Source organism: Phocoena sinus, chromosome 2 (assembly GCF_008692025.1).
Source record: "Phocoena sinus isolate mPhoSin1 chromosome 2, mPhoSin1.pri, whole genome shotgun sequence".
Taxonomy (NCBI): Eukaryota; Metazoa; Chordata; class Mammalia; order Artiodactyla; family Phocoenidae; genus Phocoena; species Phocoena sinus.
The window spans coordinates 808,231-836,186 of NC_045764.1; the positions used below are offsets into that span (position 1 = coordinate 808,231).

At 42.6% G+C, this 27,956-nt stretch overlaps 1 protein-coding gene across 10 annotated transcripts in view; it reads right to left on the reverse strand.

Moving 5' to 3' along the window:
- MPP7 (membrane palmitoylated protein 7) overlaps positions 1 to 27,956 on the reverse strand; it is a 280,676-nt gene that overhangs the window by 108,635 nt on the left and 144,085 nt on the right. For 9 of the 10 annotated variants that reach the window (XM_032618449.1, XM_032618459.1, XM_032618434.1 and 6 more), the window contains one exon: positions 577 to 654. In XM_032618449.1, coding sequence (XP_032474340.1) covers positions 577 to 654 — 78 coding nt within the window. Of the gene's footprint in view, positions 1 to 576; positions 655 to 23,417; positions 23,545 to 27,956 lie in introns of all 10 variants that reach the window. The other variant, XM_032618464.1, reaches the window with a different exon arrangement.

Genomic DNA, 27,956 nt, shown 5'->3' on the forward strand with positions numbered 1-27,956 from the left:
ACCCAGATTTAAAATAAAATTATAGCTACGGAAAATTAACTACTCCATCAATGCCAGCTGCTGCTCAAATTTATTTTTCGGTTATGAAGGTAATTTGGAAAGGTCTAATATCCATAAATCTCTACTATGCTTTACAATCCATTTAAAAAACAACCCTGACTTTTTACGTATTTCGTCCGCCTCATTCCTATGCCAGCGTCTGTCAGTTTCAAGACTGCCAGCGACACAGCTGTCTTGTCTCTATTTCTCCAAAGCTTTTCTCTTGCCTGTGACTTTCTCGGACTCTAACAGCTGAGAGCATCTCTCCCCACAGAGGCACAGACTAAAATTTCTATTTTGTAATTACCAAGGCAGGACAAGAGGGTTATCTCCATGCAAAATCTTTAGGACAGGAAAGTGAACAAAAATCAGCCTAGTGTCAGCGTAAACTCAGGGATGACAGGCCTTTTGGAGATATTTGCAACTTCTTTCGGTTTTCACTCCTAGGATCACACATCTCTGTCTGCACTAGGGTGAGTCCTGCCCCCAAGGGGCCGCGAAGGACGAGTCCCCCTGAGCTCAGAAAGGCACACTTACGTCACCAGCTAAGGCTGCCGCACCCTGGAGGATGGGCGTGGGATTCTGCTTCTCGTAGTAGTGAAGCTTCTCGTGAATCTGGAAGGGAAGCAAATGCACATAAGCTCACCTGCCAGCAGGCAACCTGAGACATTCAACTACTTGGATCGTTTCAACAGCAACTGATCTACTGAACATTCTACACACGTTTCTGTAAACCTACAGATGACAAAGAGGCGTGCCTAATTCATCTACTACTGTGCTTCAGTGTTTGTAACAAGAAGTCAAACTGGGGGGTGGGATCATCATTAAACAGAAACTGTGTTCCCCAAACAAACATTAGCTTTATAAAATCTTTAATTTCTAAAACATAATTGCTTCAATACTTCGAGCGGCGGTTGTAGGTTATATACCTGCTAAAAACATAAGTTATGATTAAAGCAAAGCAAGAAGCTGGCAGCCATGTTCTGACAATTTGGTGTGTAATAACCACCCAGAGCAAAGAACCAGGCGTCGTGCAGACCGAGGGCCAGCGCTCCCGGAAGACCTCACGGAGCACACAGCTCCCTTCACTTCTTCTCGCTTTTCCTTTCTTCCAAATAGTCAGCTTCCCCCCACCCATTCAAATTTCTACAAAACAAAGGGATTTCTCATAACTAGAGACATCTCTCCTAACTATTCAGCTTCAATTTTTCATTTTGTAAAACCAGTAAAATTCTATTGATACAAGATAATTTTGTCCGTTTCCCATCACCATGACCAAAGAAGCACAAAGGCAAGAATACATTTTAATGCATCAGAAGACTAACTGAGTTCATTTTAAAAAACCTAGAATGATAGCTAAGAATGAGGGGAGCTTTGACAAACTTGTAACTGTTGGCACCTAGTTTAATCTATTTCAGCTCTTACACAGAGGCCCTTAAATTTTTTTTTTGAATTTTATATTTTTAGACAGCAGGTTCTTATTAGTTATCTATTTTATACAAATTAGTGTATATATGTCAACCCCAATCTCCCAGTTCATCCCTCCACCACCCCCCACCTGTTTCCCCCCCGGGTACCATATGTTTGTTTTCTACATCTGTGTCTCTATCTCTGCCTTGCAAACCGGTTCATTTGCACCATTTTTCTACATTCCACATATATGCGTTAGTATACGATATTTGTTTTTCTCTTTCTTACTTCACTCTGTATGACAGTCTCTAGGTCCATCCACATCTCAACAAATGACCCAATTTCGTTTCTTTTTATGGCTGAGTAACATTCCATTGTATAGATGTGCCACATCTTCTTTATCCATTCGTCTGTTGATGGGCATGTAGGTTGCTTCCATGACCTGGCTATTCTAAATAGTGCTGCAATGAACATTGGGATACATGTGTCTTTCTGAATTATGGTTTTCTCTGGGTATATGCCCAGTAGTGGGATTGCTGGGTCATATGGTAATTCTATTTTTGTTTTTTAAGGAACCTCCATACTGTTCGCCATAGGAGCTGTATCAATTTACATTCCTACCAACAGTGCAGGAGGGTTCCCTTTTCTCCACACCCTCTCCAGCATTTATTGTTTCTAGATTTTCTGATGATGCCCATTCTAACAGGTGTGAGGTGATACCTCACTGTAGTTTTGATTTGCATTTCTCTAACGATTAGTGATGCTGAGGAGCTTTTTAGGTGCCTCTTGGCCACCTGTATGTCTTCTTTGGAGATCTGGAGGTTAATCCTTTGTCCGCTGATTCGTTTGCAAATATTTTCTCCCATTCTGAGAGTTGTCTTTCGTCTCGTTTAAAGTTTCCTTTGCTGTGCAAAAGCTTTGAAGTTTCATTAGGTCCCATTTGTTTATTTTTGTTTTTATTTCCATTACTCTAAGAGGGGGGTTAAAAAAGATCTTGCTGTGATTTATGTCAAAGAGTGTTCTTCCTATGTTTTCCTCTAACAGTTTTATAGTGTCCAGTCTTACATTTAGGTCTTTAAACCATTTTGAGTTTATTTTTGTGTATGGTGTTAGGTAGTGCTCTAATTTCATTCTTCTACATGTAGCTGTCCAGTTTTCCCAGAACCACTTATTGAAGAGGCTGTTTTTTTTCCATTGTATATTCTTGCCTCCTTTATCAAAAATAAAGATGACCATATGTGCGTGGGTTTATCTCCGGGCTCTCTCTCTTGTTCCACTGATCTATATTTTTGATTTTGTGCCAGTACCATACTGTCTTGATTACTGTAGCTTTGTAGTATAGTCTGAAGTCAGGAAGTCTGATTCCCTGCATCTACTGAGATGATATCATTTTTATTCTTCAATTTGTTAATATGGTGTATCACACTGATTGATTTGCACATATTGAAGAATCCCTGCATCCCTGGGATAAATCCCACTTGACTGTGTATGATGCTAAATTTAATGTGTTGTGGGATTCTGTTTGTTAGTATTTTGTTGAGGATTTTTGCATCTATATTCATCAGTGATAATGGCCTGTAATTTTCTTTTTTTGTAGTATTTTTGTCTGGTTTTGGTATCAGGGTGATGGTGGCCTCAGAGAATGAGTTTGGGAGTTCCTTCCTCTGCAGTTTTTTGGAAGAGTTTGAGAAGGATGGGTGTTAGCTCTTCTCCAAATGTTTAATAGAATTCACCTGTGAAGCCATCTGGTCCTGGACTTTGTTTCTTGGAAGATTTTTAATCACAGTTTCAATTTCATTACTCGTGATTAGTCTGTTCATATTTTCTATTTCTTCCTGGTTCAGTCTTGGAAGGTTCTAAGAATTTGTCCATTTCTTCCAGGTTGTCCAGTTTATTGGCATAGAGTTGCTTGTCGTAGTCTCTTAGGATGCTCTGTATTTCTGTGGTGTCTGTTGTAATTTCCCCTTTTTCATTTCTAATTTTATTGATTTGAGTCCTCTCCGTTTCTTGATGAGTCTGGCTAAAGTTTATCAATTTTGTTTATCTCCTCAAAGAACCCGTTTTTAGTTTTATTTATCTTTGCTATTGTTTTCTTTGTTTCTATTTCATTTATTTCTGCTCTCATCTTTACGATTTCTTTCCTTCTACTAACTTTGGGTTTTGTTTGTTCTTTCTCTAGTTCCTTTAGGTGTAAGCTTACATTGTTTGACATTTTTCTTGGTTCTTGACGTAGGACTGTATTGCTATAAACTTCCCTCTTAGAACTGCTTTTGCTGCATCCCATAGGTTTTGGATCATGGTGTTTTTGCTGTCATTTGCCTCTAGGTATTTTTTGATTTCCTCTTTGATTTCTTCAGTGATCTCTTGGTTATTTAGTAACGTACTCTTTAGCCTCCCTGTGTTTGTGTTTTTACGTTTTTTTTCCCCTGTAAATTTCAAATCTCATAGCATTGTGGTCCAAAAAAATGCATATTGATATGATTTCAATTCTCTTAAATTTACCGAGGCTTGATTTGTGACCCAAGATGTGATCTATCCCGAAGACTGTTCCGTGTGCACTTGAGAAGAAATGTAATCTGTTGTTTTCCGATAGAATATCTGACAAATACCAATTAAATCTATCTGGTCTATTGTGTCATTTAAAGCTTGTGCTTCCTTATTAATTTTCTGTCTGGATGATCTGTCCATTGGTGTGAGTGAGGTGTTAACGTCCCCCACTATTATTGTATTACTGTTGATTTCCTCTTTTATAACTGTTAGCATTTGCCTTATGTATTGAGGTGCTCCTATGTTGGGTGCATATATATTTATAATTGTTATATCTTCTTCTTGGATTGATCTCTTGATCATTATGTCCTTCCCTGTTTCTTGTAACATTCTTTATTTTAAAGTCTACTTTATCTGATATGAGTATTGCTACTCCAGCTTTCTTTTGATTTCCGTTTGCATGGAATATCTTTTTCCATCCCCTCACTTTCACTCTGTATGTGTCCCTAGGTCTGAAGTGGGTCTCTTGTGGACAGCATATATATGGGTCTTGCTTTTGTATCCATTCAGCGAGACTGTGTCTTTTGGTTGGAGCATTTAATCCATTCACATTTAAGGTAATTATTAATATGTATGTTCCTATTCCCATTTTCTTAATTGTTTTGGGTTTGTTTTTGTAGATCCTTTTCTTCTCTTGTGTTTCCCACTTAAGGAAGTTCCTTTAGCATTTCTTGTAGAGCTGGCTTGGTGGTGCTGAATTCTCTTAGCTTTTGCTTGTTTGTAAAGCTTTTGATTTCCCTATTGAATCTGAATGAGATCCTTGCCGGGTAGAGTAATCTTGGTTGTAGGTTCTTCCCTTTCATCACTTTAAATATATCCTGCCACTCCCTTCTGGCTTGTAGAGTTTCTGCTGACAAATCAGCTGTTAACCTTATGGGAGTTCCCTTGCATGTTGTTTGTCGTTTTTCCCTTGTTGCTTTTAACAATTGTTCTTTGTCTTTAATTTTTGTCTATTAGATTACTATGTGTCTCGGTGTGTTTCTCCTTGGGTTTATCCTGCCTGGGACTCTGCACTTCCTGGACTTGGGTGGCTATTTCATTTCCCATGTTAGGGAAGTTTTCGACTATAATCTCTTCAAATATTTTCTCAGGTCCTCTCTCTCTCTCTTCTCTTTCTGGGACCCCTATAATAAGAATGTTGGTGCATTTAATGTTGTCCCAGAGGTCTCTTAGGTTGTCTGCATTTCCTTTCATTCTTTTTTCTTTATTCTGTTCCATGGCAGTGAATTTCACCATTCTGTCTTCCAGGTCACTTATCCGTTTTTCTGCCTCAGTTATTCTGCTATTGATTCCTTCTAATGTATTTTTCATTTCAGATATTGTATTATTCATCTCTGTTTGTTTTTTCTTTAATTCTTCTAGGTGTTTCTCCTTTAATTCTTCTAGGTCTTTGTTAGACATTTCTTGCATCTTCTTGATCTTTGCCTCCATTCTTTTTCTGAGGTCCTGGCTCATCTTCACTATCATTATTCTGAATTCTTTTTCTGGAAGGTTGCCTATCTCCACTTTATTTAGTTTTTTCTCTGGGGTTTTATCTTGTTCCTTCATCTGGTACTTAGTCCTTTGCCTTTTCATTTTGTCTATCTTTCTGTGAATATGTTTTTTGTTCCACAGGCTGCAGGATTGTAGTTCTTCTTGCTTCTGCTATCTGCCCTCTGGTGGGTGAGGCTATCTAAGAGGCTTGTGCAAGCTTCCTGATGGGAGGGAGTGATGGTGGGTAGAGCTGGGTGTTGCTCTGGTGGGCAGAGCTCAGTAAAACTTTAATCCTGTTGTCTGCTGATGGGTGGGGCTGGGTTACCTCCCTGTTGGTTGTTTGGCCTGAGGCGACCCAACACTGGAGCCTACCTGGGCTCTTTGGTGGGGCTAATGACAGACTCTGGGAGGGTTCACACCAAGGAGTACTTCCCAGGAACTGCTGCTGCCAGTGTTCTTGTCCTCATGGTGAGACACAGCCACCCCCGGCCTCTCCAGGAGACCCTCCAACACTAGCAGGTAGGTCTGGTTCAGTCTCCTATGGGGTCACTGCTCCTCCCCCCGGGTCCCAATGTGCACACTACTTTGTGTGTGCCCTCCACGGGTGGAGTCTCTGTTTCTCCCAGTCCTGTCAAAGTCCTGCAATCAAATCCCGCTAGCCTTCAAAGTCTGATTCTCTGGGAATTCCTCCTCCCGTTGCCGGACCCCCAGGTTGGGAAGCCTGACGTGGGGCTCAGAACCTTCACTCCAGTGGGTGGACTTCTGTGGTATAACTGTTCTCCAGTCTGTGAGTCACCCACCCAGTGGTTATGGGATTTGATTTTATTGTGGTTGTGCCCCTCCTACCGTCCCACTGTGGCTTCTCCTTTGTCTTTGGATGTGGGTATCTTTTTTAGTGAGTTCCAGTGTCCTCCTGCTGATGACTGTTCAGCAGTTAGTTGTGATTCCGGTGCTCTCGCAAGAGGGAGTGAGCGCACGTCCTTCTACTCCACCACCTTGAACCAATCTCGGTGCCCTTAAATTTTTATGCTTGAAAACTTACTTTAGCCTCTTCTTATTTCCAGTTGAGGAGACTGCCCCCCACTATATATGAAAAACAGTTGTACCTCATGGTTTCCTGTTTTTAACAGGTATCAAGTAAAATCCTCGTTTAATTATGCTCAAAGCTAACCAAACTCTCTTGTAAAAAGTCTGGAAGACAGATTTTATTTTGATTAGGCAGATGCTATCGCTAAGAGAGGATTCTATTACCTTTTTGGCAACCTGGTGCCTAACGCAAAGCAACAGGGAAAGAGTTTTGACACTTATGATATTACCAGAATGATCAGGGCAACATTTTTACTTAGTATCTTGGAAGCTTTCAACATTTATCATATTACGGAAATAAATTTTACGGAATACAAGCCGTGAAACAAGTAACAGTTGATTTGAAGAAGCTAACAAAATATAATCTAAAATGAAACCAACGGTCCTAAAAGCTAAATTAATTTTGCTTAAATAATTATCAAGAATTAAAAAAAAGAAAAAAAAAACAATTAGGTCACCTGAACATATACTATCATAGAATACTAAACTTACCCGCTCATAAAACTTATCTAACTTTATTGCAACTACCTGTTTAAGTGTCTGCCTTCCTGCAACAATAAGCCCCGAAGCTCATGGGCCTGTATTACCTCAGCCTAGTTATCAGGACTCTTCGTAACATGGTCTTCAACGAGTTTAGTATTTTAATTCTAAACTCACAAGAACACTAAAAGGTAGATAGCACTGTTGTTGTCCCAGTTTTACAGATAAACATATACACAGTTAAATCACTGGCTATGGTCCCACAAATGGCAGAGCTGGGATTTAAAACTCAGGCCATCTGGCTTAGCTTCAGGGCACTTAATCACCCCACTGGCCTCTCAGATCTCGTCTGCTTTCTCCACTGACCTCATTCACTGCTGAATGAATATGACAGAAAGGAGGCTGGATAGAGAGGTGACAAATCACAATGGCTGTTGCCATTGACAACAGGATGATTGACGGTTCCCGTCCCCCCCCCCCCCGCCCCCCCTTGGTTTTTCCCTCCCTATGGTTTCTACTTTTTCTAGATTTATTAAACTACTATAATTATAACCTAAAACTACATGCCCCAATTAAATACGTTATTTCTCCACTTAATTTGCTTCTTCTGAGTGCCTTTTAAAAACAGCTTCCTCTTTCTCCATCATCCTTCCAAGACCCTCACTCAAGGATACAAGAGCCCACCCTCCCCTGCCTGTCCCTGGACTTTGTACTAAATCGAGAATATTTTAAATGTTCTCCTAGAATTTCCAGATGCTGGCAACCCTTTGTCTAGATGTGTTTTACTTCAGTACATAATTTTAAAATTTAAGTTGGTTAGCAAAGTAAAAATTACTCTAAATAATCTTGAACTGTTCACTGTTTCCAAACATCTTGAAATTCTGCTTTTTACTAGTATTTATAATACCAGGAAGACACATTTAAAACCAAACTGATGTAAAAACTCTAATATAAAAACGGGTAACGTGTACAGCCGTGACCCTAAGGTTGCCCAACAGCATGTTCTGATGCTGGACCCACACTCCGCTTGTTCGCTATGCTGAGTCACCAGCCGCGTGGCTCCTGGACTGAGTGCCTGGACTGTGGCTAGGGGGCCTGAGGAACTGAATTTCTAATTTTAATGAATTTAAATTTAAACATCAGTGTGTGGCTAGTGCCTTCTGTATTGGATGACATGGCATCACTTCATGCTCTCCACTATGTAATTTCCCTTTACACCCCAGAAAAGTTCACTCTGATATACAGTTTGGCAAGTTTCCCTGAGGGGTAACATTCTGGAATCCAATAGACAAATATATAACCAAAGTCGTGGCTTTCGCAATAAGGCAAACAGCATCCCTTACTAAGTATTATGGGTTCGCCAAATGTGCAAAATCTCATTTATTTTAAATAAACATTTCCCTTTGCAGATTCAACCGCATAATAAAAGTGTACTTCATTTTTTCTCCCTTGAAGAACAAGAAGAGAGTAAAACTGGAAGGAACTGAGGAGAGAAAGGACCTAGGGGTAAAAATAAAAGAGTCTGGGGAGAAGGGGAGACTCTGGTTACATTAATTTCATATGATAGAAAAATATGCAATTATTCAAAACCAAGATCCTAAAAAAGAATGGTATGTGCTAAAATGTTTAAAATACACTATTAAGAAAAAAGGACAACTCAAAATGTATATACGTTTATGCTCTATTAAGTAGTGTCCATAAGGGTTTGTTTTCTGTAATTACATTTCTAGTCAGAAGAAGTCAGTTAAAATAAAATTCATTTGTATATGTAACCAAGGCTTATAGGAAAGCTATAGGTACCTTCACTTACATTCACGTCTTGAAAATAAATGTTCAATTTCTATAAGGAAATCTGGTGCCAGTAATCTAATTTCAGTACACGTACAGTAGAAACTGCCTTAAATGAAGCTTCAAAACAAAATATAAATAAAGCTTGACCAATCTCAATGCAATCATTTGTTTTAAACCTCTCAGTGATGTGTAGAGGTAAACTGCAAACCACAATCAATGTTACCTAAATGGTGATATTAAATAAACCAAAGCTGTAAAATCCTTTTGCCTTCTATTATGAGTATTAAAAAGCACAGTGGTTTGAATCTCTGTGTTTATCACAGTACCCAATCTAGAATTGGCACGTGTGCACAGACACTACACACACACACACACACACACACGCGCACCGCTATCTCCCTCCTTTATTTAAAAGCATGAAGAGGAGGGAATTCGGTATTAAAAGAAGATCCGTGCATCACAATGACAACCTAGAAGAGCTGAAAATTACACACTATATTGTGTAAAGATTGCAAAAATGAAAGTATTCTAATGGCTGGGACCCTCTTTTAAAAAGAATAATTTAATCTTTCTCCAAAAGGAAAAAAAAAACTTTAGCTCAAGAGAAAAAAAGGGATAAGAAAGAGAAGGGTAAATTTAAAACTGAAAAACAAGAAAACAACAAAAGAGCAGAGGCAGTAGTGCTAACTGTATGTCCTCCTCTCCATTTGCTACTACTAATCTCCCTCTTTGGGCTAATTTTCTTGGCTGACACCTCCAGAAAAAAATTTTATACAACTGATGAGAGCTGGACATTCTTGTTTTGTTCCTGTCTTTAACGTGATAAATTCTGGCTTCACGGCGCCACAGATAAATATTATCTCGTGAAATCAGGCCCAATGCATTCTAAATTTATCAAGAGTATTTTTAAAGAATGAAGGCTCAATTTCACAAAATGTTTTTCAGTATATACACATTGTGTTTCCTATCTGACCCGTTAATACGCGTGCTCTTTACAAATTTCCAAATACTAACCCATCCAACCCACAATGAACTTCATGTGTTACGATGTATTGTTCTTCTAATGTGCGGGGAATTCCACTGGCCAATACTTTACTTAGAATTTCTGCATCAATATTCATAATTAAGACTGACATTTCTTTTTGTCCTGCCTTTACTGGGTTTTGATATCAATGTTATACTCATTTCGTTATTTTAAAGTTATGGAAGCTTTCTACCTTTTATATGCTCTGGGAACATCTAAATACCAGTGGAGTGATCTCTTCTTTAAATATTTGAAGGCATTCCCCTGAGAAACCAGCTGTCTCTGATATATTTTGGTATTTTATTTCTTCTGGTTTGTTTACAGCAATTTCTCCAATTAGGTGTTTCTATCTCTCCTAGTATCAGCTGCAGAAAATACTATTTCCTAGAAAATTATCCATTTTTGTCTGGCTTTAAAAAAAAGCTACCTGAAGCTAATTAAGCAAAATAGTCTCTTAGAAGTCTTTGAATTTACTCCATATTTTTTTCTTCGTTACCATCTCTTATTTGGTGTTTGTAACTTTATTTTCACCCCTCATCCCTACGTTAGTTAACTAATACTGATTTTACTGTGTTTTCAAAGAAACACCTTTTAGATTCACTAGTTTTTACCATTTTTGTTTTCTAATATTTTTCTGTTCTTATCTTACTTTATTCCTTCTTTCTTTACGTGGCCCAGCCCCACACGTACATCATACAAACGACTGGGGCAAAAGAAAAGGTACGCTACTCTAATCGGAGTTTTACTCATTCATAAAGTATTAAATGAAATAAACACCCATCCCAGGAGAAAGATACTCAGAGGTAATTTGGAAACAAAATATGGCAAGAGTGTAAGTGCTTCTAACCCTTCTATTTAGAAAGGTAACGGGGGAAAGAGCTAAGAGGGCATAATCACACCAACGGGAGATTCAGGAGATCTGTTTCGGTTAAAATATTTGTCCCTCTTCATTATTCATTAACTGGAGAGACGAGAAGGAAGACATTTCTGTCCGTTTTCGCTGCTGCACACTTCAGTGCTGCCTTCACAGCGCTCAGTACAGGGTGGCACATCAGACCACCTGCACTGCTGGTGGCGTGAAGGCGACAGAGGACTCGCCGTTCATTCGCTCTGTCCGCTAGGAAACTGGAAGTGAGAGCATGTGCTTGCCTCTCCCTCTTTTCATCTCTGCCCTCCTTTCAGGTGATGCTTCTAATGATAAGGAACGCCAAAAGTGGTTTTCGTGTGTGTTTTTAAAAAATTTTAGTCAGTGTGTATAGTGCACTATTGTTTACTTCTAAATATTTTCCTTTTTTTTAACTGAAGTGTAATTGATGTACAATATTGTGTAAGTTATAGGTGTACAATACAGGGATTCACAATTTTTAAAGGTCATCCTCCATTTAGTTATTATGAAATATTGGCTGTATTCCCTGTGTTGTACAATATCCTTGTAGCTTATTTTATACCTAATAGTTTGTACCTCTTAACCCCTCCCCCTCCCCCACTCCCTCTGCCCACTGGTAACGACTAGTTTGTTCTCTGTATCTGTGGGTCTGCTTCTTTTTGTTATATTCACTAGTTTGTTGCATTTTTCAGATTCCACATATAAGTGATAACATACAGCGCTGGTCTTTCTCTGTCTGACTTATTTCACTCAGCATAACGCCCTCCAGGTCCATCCATGTTGTTGCAAATGGCAAAAATTTCACTCCTTTTCATGGCTGAGTAATATTCCACTGTGTATATGTACCACATCCTCTTTATCCATTCCTCTGTCGATGGACAATTAGGTTGCTTCCGTGTCTTGGCAACTGTGAACAGAATAGCACGTACTGTTTATGGATGTATACATGTTTAAAAATATGAAAGTGTGTATGGGAACATATCCAGCAGCTTCAGCATGGGCCTCTAGCCACGCCTCTTATGACTTATTTCATACGGTATCTGAAGCAAATATACGAGGTTAGTATCGCTTTAATTTTGATGCTGGGTATGCAGCTTATTTATCATATTTTCTTATTTTTTGTATGTCTGAAGTGTTTTAAAATGGAACATTAATAATGAAAACATTTTCAAAAATTTTAGATGTTAAAAATAAACAAATGGGACAAATATATATGTATATGTATAAGTGAATCACTTTGCTGTACACCTGAAACCCTGTAAATCAACTACACTTCAATTAAAAAAACACGTTCTATTGTCGTTTTAAATGTACATATGTGGCACTGTTTCTGTTACGACTGGAGTTTTCATACAATACAGTCTGCCATATCTGTGTTGATACATGCGGATCCAGTTCATTCATTCTGACAGCTGAACGATATTCCATCATATTAATCAACAGTAGTTTATATACCCACTTTTCAATTGAGGAACACTCTGGCCCTTAACACATTTTGCTATTAAATATCCATTCACGGGACTCCTTCCTGCCCTGCCCGGGTGCCTGGAAGTGTGTACGTGTTCCACGTGGCCCCAGAACCCTTGCTAATACTTGGCATCAGCAGACATTCTGCCAGTGACACGGATGTGAAATGCAGTCTCCCTGAGGTTTCCCTGTTCACGATAGTCCCTGCGGCCGACAGCTGCTCTCGGACACTAACCCTCGCCCTCCACGGGGACTCCCTGCAGCCGGACAGCGGCGGCGGGTCAAGGGCCGCACTCCCGAGGCCGTCCACTCCTCCCTCGCCTTGCAGCCTGGTGAACGCGTGTGATCAGCCGTCAAGCAAGGACCGTAAGTGTTAGGTTCTCAGTGAGGAAACCGGCTGGTTTCCCCCACCCGGGTGTGGGTTAAGAGAAGGGCTTAAGAGACAGCAAAGCCACCAGATGGAAGGAAGCTGGGTCCCCAAATGCCTCAGGAAGGAGGGTAACACATCCCTAAGGCAAATCCCTCCAAGTGATGACTGAGTGAGAAATAACCTATTGCACCTAAACCAGTCCAGTTTTTGGACTCTCGGTCCATTGCCGATCCTACCTTAAATAAATAACCGGTGGCCCCAGGCAAACAGAAGCCATTGTAACGCAGCCAGAAACATCTAGCTCTTTCTTTATGGCTGTGCACTTTCTTTCTTAATAAAACACTCCCTATCCTAATGTAATAACGAGATTCTCTGTGACTACTTTAAAGTTCTACCGCTTTACTTTGAACACTGAAGTCTTAACCCACACCCACGAGGAGCTCTCGACCTTTATCTTTTTCCAAAAGGACACAACATTTAATCCTTTCACACTGACAGGTATTACTACCCGTTACTTATGACACTCCCACGTACAAGTGTCTGCATCTGAGCTCTCTATTCTGTTCCCTGATTGGTCTCTCTAAGCCGATGCCGTTACTATAGTTTTATCGACACTTTTGATATTTAGTAAGGCAAAAGTTCTTAGCCCTTTATTCTTATGCAAAGCATTATGGATCCCATATTCCACGAAAAACTGAGCTGGCATGTCTTAACCTCTTCTCTTTCTGCATTCTGGGAATTTTCCCGAAATCTATCTTATTTACTCGCTGTCTTAGGCTGTGTCTAATCTCTGAGGAACCTAGCCGCAGAGTTTTTTGGGTGTTTTTTTTTAATGACTGTACTTTTTATTCCTATAGTTCAAGGAGTTTGACAAATCTTTCTGTTCTGTTTTCCTAGCACCTAGTGTTCTTATGACTGAGGCCTTCCTTCACGCTAATACCACTTTAAGCGTACTTACTTTATAAGCCATGAGACGTGTATTATATAGAGTGCCTAGGTTTTAATCTTGCTATTGGTGGTGTCTGCTGACTGCAGGCTGAAGGGAAACTGTTTTCTCAAATGCTCTGTAACCTGGGGCATTATATGAGGGAGTCCTGGGTGAGAGATATACCGTTTCAGAAATACTTTTTTATTTGCTTCCGAGGGCACTAGCTCCTTGGCTAATTTCACAGCTCAGGACTCTTGGATTTTGCAGATAAAAAACTCAAACCCCAAGCCATGGACCAACAGACTCGTGGTTACAAATTCTTAGAGTAGACTTTCTTCTGTTCCTACCTAATCCCAGGATGAGGCCGACCAGATGCTTCACCATCTCCCTAGAAAGCGACGTGGCGTCTTCCACTCCTTCCCAGTCGCTAACAGAGTAACCCTAGGAGAGTAGCTGTCTTCTGTGTTTTGTGTTTCCCAGCCGTTCGTGCAGCTGGAATGTCAGGACAGTGACCCGCAACCCCAGCTCTGGCCAACGGCTCCATCACAGGCACAGCAGAAGCTCAAACAGGCAGTTACCTGCAGAGCATCTGGTTCCCACCTCACTTCTAAAACAAGGGGTTTCCCTTTCCTTCTTACGAGCTCAGAAATGCATTTCAAAGAATGTTTGCAATTACCCAGAACTTCTAAGGATTTCTTGTAGGAACTAGAAGGCTGAGTTGGTCAGTTAATGTAAATTAATTCTGGCCTCTAACAAGGGAGCATCCAGTTCCCTTGTGCAATGCTATTATAAAAGGAAAAAAAATCACTTTTTACTTCTAGGAGGAGAGTCTAAGAACCTTTATATTTGAATTTTCATGAGTAATTAGGTTCATTTGGCTGACGAGATCCATTTTGGTCAGTGTTTCTACCTGATCTTAATTTTTTTTTAAGTTATAAAGATCAGTTCATCTAATTTGGAATTACTTTTTCACGGCTAAAGGAGCGATCCTTATAATGTCTTTATCTCTGGACCCTCCTTCTCTACGGCGTGAGTTTACGGTATACTTGTGCTTATAAGCGCAGTCAACAACAGAGCTTTGAGGCTGTAACTTTACTCCAGGGATACAGCCAGAAGCGGGGTGGGGGGAGCCTTTCCACGGGAGGCCACTGGGAGCCCCTGGTACTTTGCCTGCAAGTCACGCCAGGGTGCTTGCAGCATTGCTACAAAGATTCTTATAACGGACATGGGATAAAGTCGTTATAAGCACCAAAAGCAGTTTTTAGGCTTAAGATAAATTATAAAAAGCAACAAACCATCAACCTTTTGATTCTGGTTGACTGTGTACTGATTCTATTTGAAATCACTTCCCAGAACTTTCTCCACAGATCAGATTCCTTTAGTTCCCAGAACAATATTCTAGAGGGAGTAGCCGCGGCATTAAAGTTTCTTTGGAATGTGTTAGTAATTCAAAAAAAATTGAACTTGAATTATTCACTCCAGAAGTATATAAACTGTCCAATATTTGTACATGCCTCTTTCATTCCTGCCCTCATAGTGAAATGATCAGATTTGCCATTAAAAAAAAATTTGTATTTCAATACTAATTGAAAAGCTGGGAACTGCTCAATTTAAAGAGTGATGGTGGATGTTACCATGAATGGCAGATGGGGTGGTGTGAGATCATGGAACTTGGGCAGGTCTCAACGTACAAGTAGCAGTCCACTGTGTTCTAGGCTTGCTTGCATCGGGTGGGCCAAAGCGTTCGGTTTTCTCCATAAGATGCTCTAGCGGCACTTAGCCGTCTTTAACTTCATTCGAAACAATTCTGTTAGACTGTACGTGACAGCTGTCATAGCGTGCATTAAAAAAAGACTTACCAAAACTGGTGAATTTTCGTGTAGCCATTTTAATATTGAAGATGGAAGAAAAAAAGCAACATTTTCAGCATATTACGCTTTATTATTTCAAGGAAGGTCAAAATGCAACTGAAACGCAAAAAAAAAGATTTGTGCGGCGTATGGAGAAGGTGCCGTGACTGAGCGAACGTGTCACAAGTGCTTTGTGAAGTTTCGTGCTGGAGGTTTCTCGCTGGACGATGCTCCACGGTCGGGTAGACCAGTTGAAGTTGATGGCGATCAAATCGAAACAATAATTGAGAACAATCAACGTGATACCACGCAGCAGATAGCCGACATACTCAAAATACCCAAATCAAGTGCTGAAAATCATCTGTACCAGCTTGGTTACGTCAGTCGCTTTGATGTTTGGGTTCCACATAAGTTAAGCGAAGAAAACCTTCTCGACCATATTTCTGCATGCGATTCTCTACTGAAAGGTAACGAAAACATTCCATTTTTAACACAAATTGTGACGGGCGATGCAAAGTGGACACTGTACAATAATGTGGAACAGAAGAGATCATGGAGCAAGTGAAATGAACCACCACCAACCACAGCAAAGGCCAGTCTTCATCCAAAGAAGGTGATGTTGTCTATATGGTGGGATTAGAAGCGAGTCCTCTGTTATGAGCTCCTTCCGGAAAACCAAACAATTAATTCCAACAAGTACCGCTCCCAATTAGACCAACTGAAAGCGGCACTCGACGAAAAGCATCCAGAATTAGTCAACGGTAAACACATAATCTTCCATGAGGATAACACAAGACCGCATGTTTCTTTGATGACCAGGCAAAAACTGTTACAGCTTGGCTGGGAAGTTCTGATTCATCTGCCGTATTTACCAGACATTGCACCTTCAGGTTTCCATTTATTCTGGCCTTTACAAAATTCTCTTAATGGAAAAAAATTCAATCCCCTGGAAGACTGTAAAAGGCACCTGGAACAGTTCTTTGCTCAAAAAGATAAAAAGTTTTGGGAAGATGGAATTATGACGTTGCCTGAGAAATGGCAGAAGGTAGTGGAACAAAAGGGTGAATACGTTGCTCAATAAAGGTCTTGGTTAAAATGAAAAACGTGTCTTTTATTTTTACTTAAAAGCCCTGGCCAAAGAAGGCACTTTTTGGCCAACCCAACAGTTTACATTTTAACAAGCAAGCGCTGTAATTACAGCTTTAAAAGAAAATCTTTTAGGAACAAAAGATGGCACCAGCTGTCTTTAAAAAGTGGCAAACTGCATGTCTAGGGTCCACGTTATGGGGTGGATGGCTCTCAGCAGATTGCGGCCTCCTGGAAGCCCTATGCAAATTGTTTGCATGTGTTTTTCTAGGAAACTAATCCAAAATTCTCACCAAAAACTCAAAGGGACCTATGATCCCAAGAAGGTTAAAAATTCTTATTTTAGGTTCCCAAATACAGATGGATGATTCATGCTAAGAGGCTTAGACCTCACCCTTCCCAAAAAGCCATTAAAGAGGAAATCCAAGGCTGGATTTGTGCCTCCCTCCATTTTCCTTGTAGAGATGGGGGGCGGGGGGGCGGGAGTTGCTCTGGAAACAGGAAACCAGTTAGGAGGGCACCACTCTAGTGCTAAAAATTCCCCGCAGACCTGGCACTGCTCCATGCAGGTTACTTTGTTGGTTCCTCGGGCCCAAAAGACTCCATCCCTTCCCAGTAGCCACCACTACTGCCTCTACCCCCAAGCCTGCTATAGGATGGGATAGACAGTCACCCCTCGGTAGCCGCAGGGGACTGGTTCCAGGAGCCCCTGTGGGTACCAACGTCTGCAGATGCGCAAATCCCTTATATAAAGTGGGGGGGGGAGCAGGGAAAATAGCTGGCCCTCCCTATCTGCAAGCTCCCCGCCCGTGGGTTCAATCAAAACTTCCCAGCTGTTGTTTTTCTTGCTGCCCCCAAAGATAAGCATACAGGTCCACGATGTTTTAGCGATTTTACAGCTATTCACATGGGGGCAAAGGACAAGGGCAAAGAAAAATAAACATGAAGAATTTATAACATTCTCACAGTTGTTAAAAATGGAGTATCAATTTAATTTATTAAGAGCCTTGGATCCAATTACATCTGAGTTTAAATCCCAGTTCTGCACCTTACTTGCCAGTTAGACAATTAACTTTTGCAATGGACTGAATGCTTATGTTTCTCCTCAAATTCATATGTTGAAACTTACTCCCCCCCAATGTGATGTTACCAGGAGGTGGGTCTTTGGGAGGTGATTAGGTCATGAGGGCAGAGACCTCCTGAATGGGGTTAGTTCTCTTATAAAAGGGAACCCAGAGGGCCCCTTTCCCCCTTCCACTATGTGAGGACACAGAACAAAAAGAGGGGTGTTTATGAACCAGGAAACAGGCCCTCACCAGACCTCCAATCTGCTGGCGCCTTGATCTTCGACTTCCCAGCCTCCAGAACTATGAGAAATACACTTCTGCTGTTTGTAAGTCCCCAGTCTTACAGTCCTCAGTCCCCAGTCACTGAGATTTCCAGGCATGATGTGGTTTGCGATGAAAAACGTAGATCGACACGTTTGTTAACACGTGCAAAAAGGACCTGTCTTAAAGCAGCCATCACCCTAGTTGTCCTATTCCCAAAGGAGCAAGTTCTGTCTTTGGGGAGAAGGAAGGACAAACTCCTCACACAGGAAAAAGCGTAACAGCTGGACGCAAGCGTTCTCGGAAAAAACAGTAACCATCAGAATTACTTCCGAGACCAGACCAAGCTGGCCATCACTGTCAGCCATCACCTCCCTGTGGGAATTTAAAGACCCTTTGCCCACAATCTCAAGTTCTGTTGACGTTGATGAGAAAACGCATAGTTTTGAGATGAGGTAGGATCTGGTAGGGAAAGCAGAGTACATTCCACTGTGACTGTATGGAAAATGAGTGTTAGACAGGAACCAGACTTCACTCACAGTGGAAATATCTAGCAAACATAAATTAGTTGTCACTTCCTTACTCAAATCTGTCAATGCCTTGCCACTGCACTTGAGATTAAGGGTTTGCTTGTCAATGCACTTCGAAATTCAAGATAGCTGGGGTCCTGCAGGACGCAGCCCCTGCGGGGTTCCAGCTCAAGCTACTCTCCGCCAAGTGCCAACCACAGGGACCTTCAAGGCTTTCTCTCCGCCTGCAGTGCTGCTGAGCTGTGCTGGGTCCCCACACTCACCTCTGGGTCCCAGCTCAAATGCCACTTACACAAAGACACAGTCCCTAACAGTCCCACCCGATCACGTTGGCACGCCCCCACTACTCGTCCTGATAGATCCCTATTCTTTTTGATCATCACCCTTAGCAGATTTCGGACTTGAGGATCCATGATAATGAAATTAATACACTAGGGACAATGTCCCTAGAGTTCCCACTATATCCCTTGCTCCTAGCCCAATACCTCCCATAAAACAGAAGCTCAAAAGTTATAATTATTATTAATTAATGATAAATGGATCTATGAATCTTGCAATCCCAGCCAGCAACATTCTGAGATCACAGTTTAAGAGGATGGTGAGCGTAATTTTTTTCTTCTTGCCTCCAAACTGACATCTAGTGCCCAAAGCCGAAGGAAAAGTATGAAGTCCGCATTTTAAGGAAAACTTCCAACAACTGGAAACGCATCTGTCTAGAGCTTAAGAGGTGGCTGAAATATAACTATCAACCATCCCTACTGTCCCATCTGCCCCTTCCCTCTGTGTGTGCGTGTATATAGTATATGTATATGTGTAATATTATATAAAAGAGGACAAAAGAAAGAAAAATTGTCTTATCGAGACAGAAGAGAAGATAGGCGTAGGGAGTCTACAGCCTAGTGAAGCAAAAGCCTCTCAGAGAATCGCTGACCAGAGAATCAAGTGCAGGTACAGACACTGAAAAGATACCCTCCGGCTCAGACAGCTGACTGGCTGGTTTAGCCTTTGTGTCGATCTAATCAGGGAATGAAGAGCAATGAGGAGAGATGGCAGAATACAGCAAGGGAGCAGTCGGGGGGCAGCCGCTGCAGAGCTCCCGCTGCTTGGTCTGCAAGGAGTGTGAGTTTCCTAGGGGGCAAGTGGCCCTCACTGCAGGTAGCTGGGCTTCAGCTGCCTCACTGATAAGCCAGCCGACCGCACGGTAAAGGCTGTGAGTCACACCAACTGCGCCCCCGGAGACACGCAACATCTGTCACTTAACACAAAGAGGTAAGGATGCCAGGAAGTGTCTGCCTAAGAAGCAACAATATGGACAATCGAGCAAAAAATATTGCCCCTTTCCTTTTTTTTTTTGCTCCCAGCCACAGCACACTGGAAAAGCTGGATCTCTTCCCAGAAGTAAACCAGTCCATGTCCCAAGGTGGGGCTGGGGGGAGGGGGACGGGGAGGTAGCGGCGGGGGGGGGGGGGGGGAGAGAGAGACAGAGACAGAGAGAGAGAGAGAGAGAGAGGGAGAAAGAGGGAGAGAGAGGGAGAGAGAGGGAGAGAGAGGGAGAGAGAGGGAGGGAGAGAGAGAGAGAGGGAGGGAGGGAGGGAGGGAGGGAGGGAGGAGGGGGTGGAGGGAGGGAGGGAGGAGGGGGTGGAAGGAGGGAGGGAGGAGGGGGTGGAGGGGATGAAAGAACACACTGCCCATCCCCACGACAACTCAGCTACCCCTGGCTGGTACTAGGGAAGGAAAAAGGTGAGATTCAAATCTGATATGACAAAGGAGACTTAACCTGGTCTTTTAATAACTGAAAAGGTCCTGGGAGTTATAGACTTGGCAAGAAATTTTGTTTAAGAGACAGAAAAGCTAGTCTCACTGTATCACACTATGGCACAGTGACTGGAGAAAATTAAAACTGCCTTTTATTTGCACTGAGCTGTTCGCTGTGCTGACTGCCATAGTAGCGACCAACAGCAACCTAACACCTTCGGTGTCAGACCCCTTCGTCCTCTTAAAATTCACTGAGGACCTCAAAGAGTTCTTATGCGACTCTTTTGAATTGATGTCTGTAGCAGTGAAATTAAAACTAAGAATTGTGGGCTTCCCTGGTGGCGCCGTGGTTGAGAGTCCGCCTGCCGATGCAGGGGACACGGGTTCGTGCCCCGGTCCGGGAAGATCCCACATGCCGCAGAGCAGCTGGGCCCGTGAGCCACGGCCACTGAGCCTGCGCGTCCGGAGCCTGTGCTCCGCAACGGGAGAGGCCACAACAGTGAGAGAGGCCCGCGTACCACGAAAAGAAAAAAAAAAATTTTGAAATTTTTATTAATTAATTTAAAATAACCAATATGTTAAAATAACATTCTTCATAAAATGAAAAATATAGTTTCCTGAATAATAATTTTAGAGAGAAGAGTTATATTGTTTTACAAATTTGTCGATATCTTTCAGTTCTTGCTGAAGTAGGTACATTCTCCAGTGTGCCTCTGTGTTCAGCCTGTTGGGATATGTTTCTTTGGTTGAAGTAAAGGAAGAAAATCAGGGCTCACATAAACTGGGAAGAGGGAGTCATATTTTTTCAGCGAATGGTGGAGACTCATCGACTCAACACCAAATAGCTACAGGTGGTCGCTGTTTAGAGGCGAGTTGCAATGCGAACTCTGAGGCCTTATGCATGTGAGCCTTCCAGACTCTATTACATCACTATCACGGGCCTCCTCTGCACTCCATGTGGCCCTTTGCCCACTATGATTTTGTAGTTCCAGGCATTGGTCACGTGGAAAACTGCGCTTCAATGAGTTACGCGGGTTTTCCAAATGTTTACACATTTCATGGTACAACAACAAAATCATGTTTGTTAATATCACCACTGATGTCATCCAAAAGGGAAAGTGGCAACCTCACAGTGGCAGATACAAGGTCTTCAAGATTCTAGTAACTGCTTGAAAGCTTGGATTTCATCACTGGCAACACTACAGTTGCTTGCTGTCCTTGAAGCGACAGGCTCACTTCAATTATTTGAGAAGATGTCTTCCAAACATCGCCTAATCTGGATTAACACTGTTTCTGTGTCAGTCGTTCTTAGAAGTACAAAAGGTACCCTATGAAAAAAAGGCAGCTGGTTTAGCTCTCGAAACACATAGTCCTGCAGTTGCTCTGACACCTGGCAAAGTGCTGAGTACATCCCACGTCTTCTGTGTTACAAGGACTTGAGAGCAGAAAGACATGGCCTCAATGGTTACGATCTAACGCAATGAACCGTCTTTTCTGCTTCATCAAGCACAGTCTTAATTAAATCGGGTGTTTGTTTTTTACTGTGAATGCACAGCGGTAAGAACTTAGTGACGACCAACTAGTACCATTTGGGGCCACTGCCCTGACTTGTTCTGGACGCACCAGCTGTCTTACCCACTGTTGCTTTCCTCCATCAGTGCAAATGCCAATCCAGTGATAAAAGCAAATAACATCATAATATTATTATGAAAATAGTTTTGACCTTGCGGACCCCTGAAATAGTCTCCAGGACCCTCGGGGTTTCCACGGACCACACTTTGAGAGTCACCACCATTTAAAATTCTGAGTGCACGTAATAAATGAAGCAAAGCTAATACTTCTTTGTGGCTGCACCCACATGGTGAATTATACGACTCTAGCATAGGAATGTTAATATTTTCTACCTTATGCACACTTTCTTTGGGATCTAGCATTTGACCTAAAACCACAGGTCCAGGTTCATGATACCTGTTCCTCTCACAACCAGGTGGTACTTTTCTATAAAGCCACATGTTCCAGGTCTGCAAAGTGGTGACAGGAAGCTTTAAATAAAAGACTAGTATACTTTAAAGAGTTAACTTAAACACAGACACACAGGTTTCAGCGTTCCATGAAACCTAACTTTGCTCGATCCCTTAATGTTTCATTATTCACATTTTTTCGAAGTTCTGACTTTGATGTCTTTCACTCTGGCTTGTTGCTGCAACTGTTAGTACATTTAAACCTAAGCGATTTACAACAGTGTCCCAGACCAAGTGCCTCTGGCGTCAGCCCAAGACTGCTTTTATCATCTTCTTTTATTTATTGCACTGTTTCAAAACTGTCCTTTCTCTCACACATTTGTATAAATTTTTCAATTTTATATTTTTTCCTTTTACGTATTTTTATGTCTAAAATGCTACGCTATTTGTCTGCTTTGTATAATCACATAAAAAGGCATTTGCTTGTTCTACTACCATCACAGCCGGGATACTTTAACTCGCTTAAATAATTGTAATTGCAGCAAAGCTAATTGCAACTGTACCACAACTTAAAAAATGGCATTCTTTTCTTCCCCTCTAAGTTTTATATAAAAACACAGCTCACCACTCCCCTCCTATTCCTGGCAGAGTTACCGAAAATGTTTATCTTTCTATGAAAAAGCATTTTTAAATAGAAAAACAAAGCTGCTATTATATGAGACTGTGCAGACATGAGTAATCAAATATACCTCTTGGTCAATAAGAAACAAAAACTTATAATGACTTTGCTTATATAGGAAGATGGCCCCTAGGTGGGCAGGGGAAACTCAGACCAAAATTAACCATCTTAATCTTGTTCCAAAACAAAATTTTCCTACCACCTCAAAGCCGAACGTCCTAGGCTTCTAAAGTGTAAGTTTAAGTATTTATAATTTATTTCTAGTAAAAAAAAGAGAAAAAAAAAAGAAACCTCAATTTTCCAAGATTATTTTCCCAACTTTTCACTCAATTTAGTCCTTAGCATCATTGTAAGGGTATATGTGAAACACCTTTATAGAAATGAAACTCTAAAAACTGTATGCCTTTCTACTAGCTTTAAAACTATCTCAGATACCAAAAGGGAAATAAAATCTATTTTTAAATGGTAGAGGTTAAAACATAATTACTGGTTTAGTTTATGCCTCCAAAATTCCACGTCACAATTCACAGTGCAATTGAATTCCATCTTTAGGGCCGAATCTGTCAAATCTTACTACTCTGAGATCAAGCTGAACTTTCCCCCCAGATCAATTAAAACAAAGTATTGTTTAAAACCTGAACGGAAGCAGCTGTGGATCTCAAGAGATGAAAGATATAACTCTTTGAAGGAGCAAAAGAACAGTTTTTCCATCAACTTAACATTTTACCCGTGGGAACACCAACAATTCCACTCCAGGACAGAAGCGCTTCCTTGAAAACACAGAACGAGGCCTTCCAGTTCTGAGAGTGTGAATTGTGTCCATAAATTTATCACCCTTATTACTCAGGATCCCACTGAAATGACCAAATAATGCAGAAAACAAATTTTAATGCATGGTAGCAGAGAAAAAGGCCATCCAGAGATCGGGTACCACTGGAACACCTCTAGAACATACAAAGATAAAACAGTAGGAAAAGCCTGTCTGTGTCATCACGGTCTGCACTCACGGGCTAAGAGGGCCCCGAGAAGGGAGTGGCCTCGTTGCTATCAGAGGTCCGAGGAACCCCAAGCTGTGGGAAGCAGGAACTCGGGAAAAGAGTGAGGAGGAGATTATCCTATTCGTTACTCAACAATAATGCATGAAGGACTGTGGGAGGTTGCTCGTGAAGTGACTCAAAGATCCTTCCCTCCCTGTACGGACTCTGTCGTGTAATCATTTCCCCTCGTGTGTGTGCTGCACCCAAGGACGTGGCTGCCATGAACAGAAGCAGAAAAAAGGGATGGGGCGTCACCGCTGAGGCGAGGTCACACGAGACCGTGACTTCTGTCTTGCTGGCCACGCACGCACACGCACGCACACGCACTGCCCCCATCCCCCTTCATCCTTACAGCTCCTTCTTCACTGACCCTCCTGCTTCCCTGTTACCAGGATCTTGGGGCTACACTGGACCCCCGACGTAATCTAGGATTATCTCCGTATCTCAAAATCCATAATTCAATCAACCCGAGTCCCTTTTGCCTTGTGAAGGGACACATCCGGAGGTTCTGGGGGTGAGGACGTGACAGCCTGAGGCGAGCAAGCAGCTCTGTCCACCGCACCGGGCTCCGCTGCTCCCGTGGCCTGGCCCCGTCTCCTGCGCGGGCAGCTGCCCGCCGGCCCCGCCGGCCTTCCGCCGCTCAGGGCTCTGCACCCGACTCCCTGTGTCTACAGAGTGCCCCGCACTCCCTGTCACTACGGACTTAACGAAAACATCACCCCTCAGGTTCGGGACTGTGATGGGCAGCGTGACGACTCTAGTGAGTAACACCGTACCACAGACGTGAAAGCTGCCAGGACAGTGAATCTTAAATGTTCTCACCACAACAAAAACTTGTGAGGCAACGGAGGTGTTAACTAACCTTACTGGAGTGATCATTTTGCAATATATACAGATATCAAAATGTTTAATTCAATAAATGAAAACAATACCGCCTCTTCGAAGAGGTCTTCCACGATCCCGTATCACCGTTTCTCACATCACCCTGAGTTACTGCTTTCCAGGCACTTTTCACTACTGGAAATCACCCTTCTCGTTTACTTGTTACTTCTTTAATGTGTGTTCTGTGAGAAAGGGACGCCTAGGGCCTGAAGCTATGCAAGAGCCTTAGCCCAGGCAAATATTCACCGGACAAATAAATCACGCAGAATAAAAAGCACCGGGGGCCCGGCTGCCTCGGGTCGGGGCAGGAGTGGCCCAGGACGAGCCCACGCTTCCGGAAGAAGGGGCGCAGGCCGCCGTCAGTCCCTGAAGCACAGAACTGCCAGCCCAGAGGCAGCCAAGCCGAGAAGGAACACGGCCGTGGGACTCCACGGGCCCCGCTTTCTAAGCAAAGACCGACGCTGAGCGCCGGGACCTGCAGGGTCAGGGGACGGACGTGGTAGCTGCAAGGACCCGAAGAGCGGAAATGCCCCCAGGGGAAGGGGCACGGCTGGCCACGGGCAGTGGCCCCGGGTCAGGTCGGCGGGGAGGCGGAGCCCGGAAGGTCCCGGGGTCTCCGAGTCCCCGGGAAGAGGAGTTCAAGGCTATTTATCAAGAGACACAACGAAGGAACTCCGGAACTGAGCCGGCACCTCCTCGCCGTGGGCTCTGCTCGGCGACTAAGCAGGGTGTGGCAGCCGGGCTCCGCGCCCAGGAAGACAGGCTCCCGTTCCCGGGGGGCAGGGGCGGGCGGGGTGAGGACACCCTTGTCTACCTGGTGATCCTCCCGCCAATGCCCAGGGCTCCCAACGAACACAGGGGCAGAGGCCAGAGGAGAAAACGCGCTGGACAGCTAACCTCAAGGGTCCGTACGAGAGGGACACAGGAAATGAGACAGAAGGAGGCTACGTGGTGACCGAAGAGGAGGGAAAACACAGTGGGACACAGGCCACAGGCACGAGGACGGCATCTAAAAGCTGGAAAAGGCAATGGATTCTCCCCCAGAGGGTCGAGAAGGAAGCACGCCGTGGACACCTTAATCTTAGCTCAGCGAAATTTCTGGCCTCCAGACCGTAAAAGAATAAATCTGTGTACTTTTAAGCCAACGAGATGGTTGTAATTTGTTACAGCAGCAACAGGAAAGTAGTATAGGGCACAGATTAAGGAAGCTTAGCAAGCGTACCAGTGTAGCAGACTATGGCGTTTGCTCAGAATATTTACCTGGTACAGACAACAAAGCATCCTAGGTTTCAGAAAACCCTCCCGTTCCCACCACCCGCCTTGACTGGAGGGACCAGAAGCTGGATGACCTCCCAGGCCCATTCACCCTAGGAAGCCTACACCCACCACGCTTACAAGGGAGATGTGGCCAAACCAACTTGTCAGACTGGACCCCCATGTTTATAAACGAAGACTCACCAAATAAAAGAGGAAAATCGAAGAAGGACAGTCATTGGAAGACATGGTTCCACGGGGTTACATTAAAAATGAGCCCCCTTCTACAGTATAAGGACCGGATGATTTGGGCCTCAAAAATTTTTAAGGCAGCCATTATCAGTTCATCTGCTCAAACACGAAAGGACAAGGGCATGACATCTTCCAAAAATCATTTTGGTGATAAGCACTGACCCTGTCAGACCGATCAAAATAAAATCAGACCTGGAATTTAGTTTCCCACGTGGTCCTGAAGGTCTTTATCTTCCAAGCAAACCAACAAAATCTTTCCACTTAAAAAAACCCCCAACTTTATAACTTGTATGCGAATGTTCCAATGATACAGCATTCACAAAAGTAAAATCAACCTGTAAGCAGTTTTCTGGGACTTGCTTTCCTCCCACACCCAACGTTATGTTTTGAAACGACCCGTTTTGTTGCACGTCTTACAGATTTTTTTTTCACTGCTGTATATTACTTCATTGTACAAAAAAGCCCAAATTATTATCCATTTTCCTGTGAGTGGGCATCTGAGTTACCTCCAGTTGTTCCGCTGTCAAGAACTCTGTTGCTATAAACATTCCTGTAAACATTCCCCGGTACACAGATGTAAGAGACTCCCTAAGGTGTATTCTTATGAGGAGAACTGCTGGGTCAAGGAGTAAAATTAACTTGATGAGTTAATGTCAAATTGTTTTCTAAAACAGTGGTATTACATGTAAAATAGATGTAAAGTGGGAAGCAGCCGCATAGCACAGGGAGATCAGCTCGGTGCTCTGTAACCACCTAGAGGGGTGGTGTAGGGAGGGTGGGAGGGAGACGCAAGAGGGAGGAGATATGGGGATCTATGTATGCATGTGGCTGATTCACTTTGTTATACGGCAGCAATTAACACAACAATGTAAAGCAATTTTACTCCAATAAAGATGTTAAAAAATGAAATAAAAAAAATTAAATGGTGATATTTTTTTACACCCCCATTAGCAAAAGGGCAAAGCTGGTCCACACACTCAACCAACACCTGCTTTTAACAGATTCTTAATTTTTGCCCATCTAGTAGGGGTAAACAAATAGCTAGTTCATTGTGGTATTAACTTGCGTCCCATGGTTACTGATAAGATTACCTTTTCTATGTCTCTTGGCCCAACGAACTTCTGTTGTTTTTATCACTCTTACGGGTGGTTCTTTATATTTTCAGGAAATGAAACCTTTGTCAATTTTAAGTCTTATAACTCCTCTCCCAATTTATGGCTTGTCTTTTCACATATATATGGGATAATTTGACAAACTGAAGTTCTTAGTTTTACTGTAGTTAAAATTTTCACACTACTTTTATGATAAATAGAGTGACATTCTCCCATCTCATCTTCCAAAACTTCTGAAGTTTTACTTTTCACATTTGGATCTATAATCCACTGAAAAAGGACGTGACAGCCTGAGGCGAGCAAGCAGCACTCCGTCCACTGCACCGGGCTCCTTCTTCACTGAAGGAGCAAAATAATGATTTTCATTATGAAGTGAGACAGAGACCCAAATCCATTCTTTTTTATACGGATAAACTACTTCGACCCCGTAACTGCAGGTCTGTAACCAGGAGCTCCCGCATCCTGTGTTCTACTCCATACCTGTGCCAATACCAGGCCATCTTCACGATGCAGACTTTATGATAAACCTTGACCCCTGGTAGAGGAAGCATCCCCACCCCCGGCCCTTACCATCTGCATCAGGAGATGCTGGCTCCTGTTGGCACTTTGCTGGTCTATATAAACTGAAGCTATACAACACTTTGGAGACAGGTGGCATCTTTACAATCCTGACTCTTCATACTCATGAACAGGGCATCACTCTCTACTTACTGAGCCTTCTCTAAATAG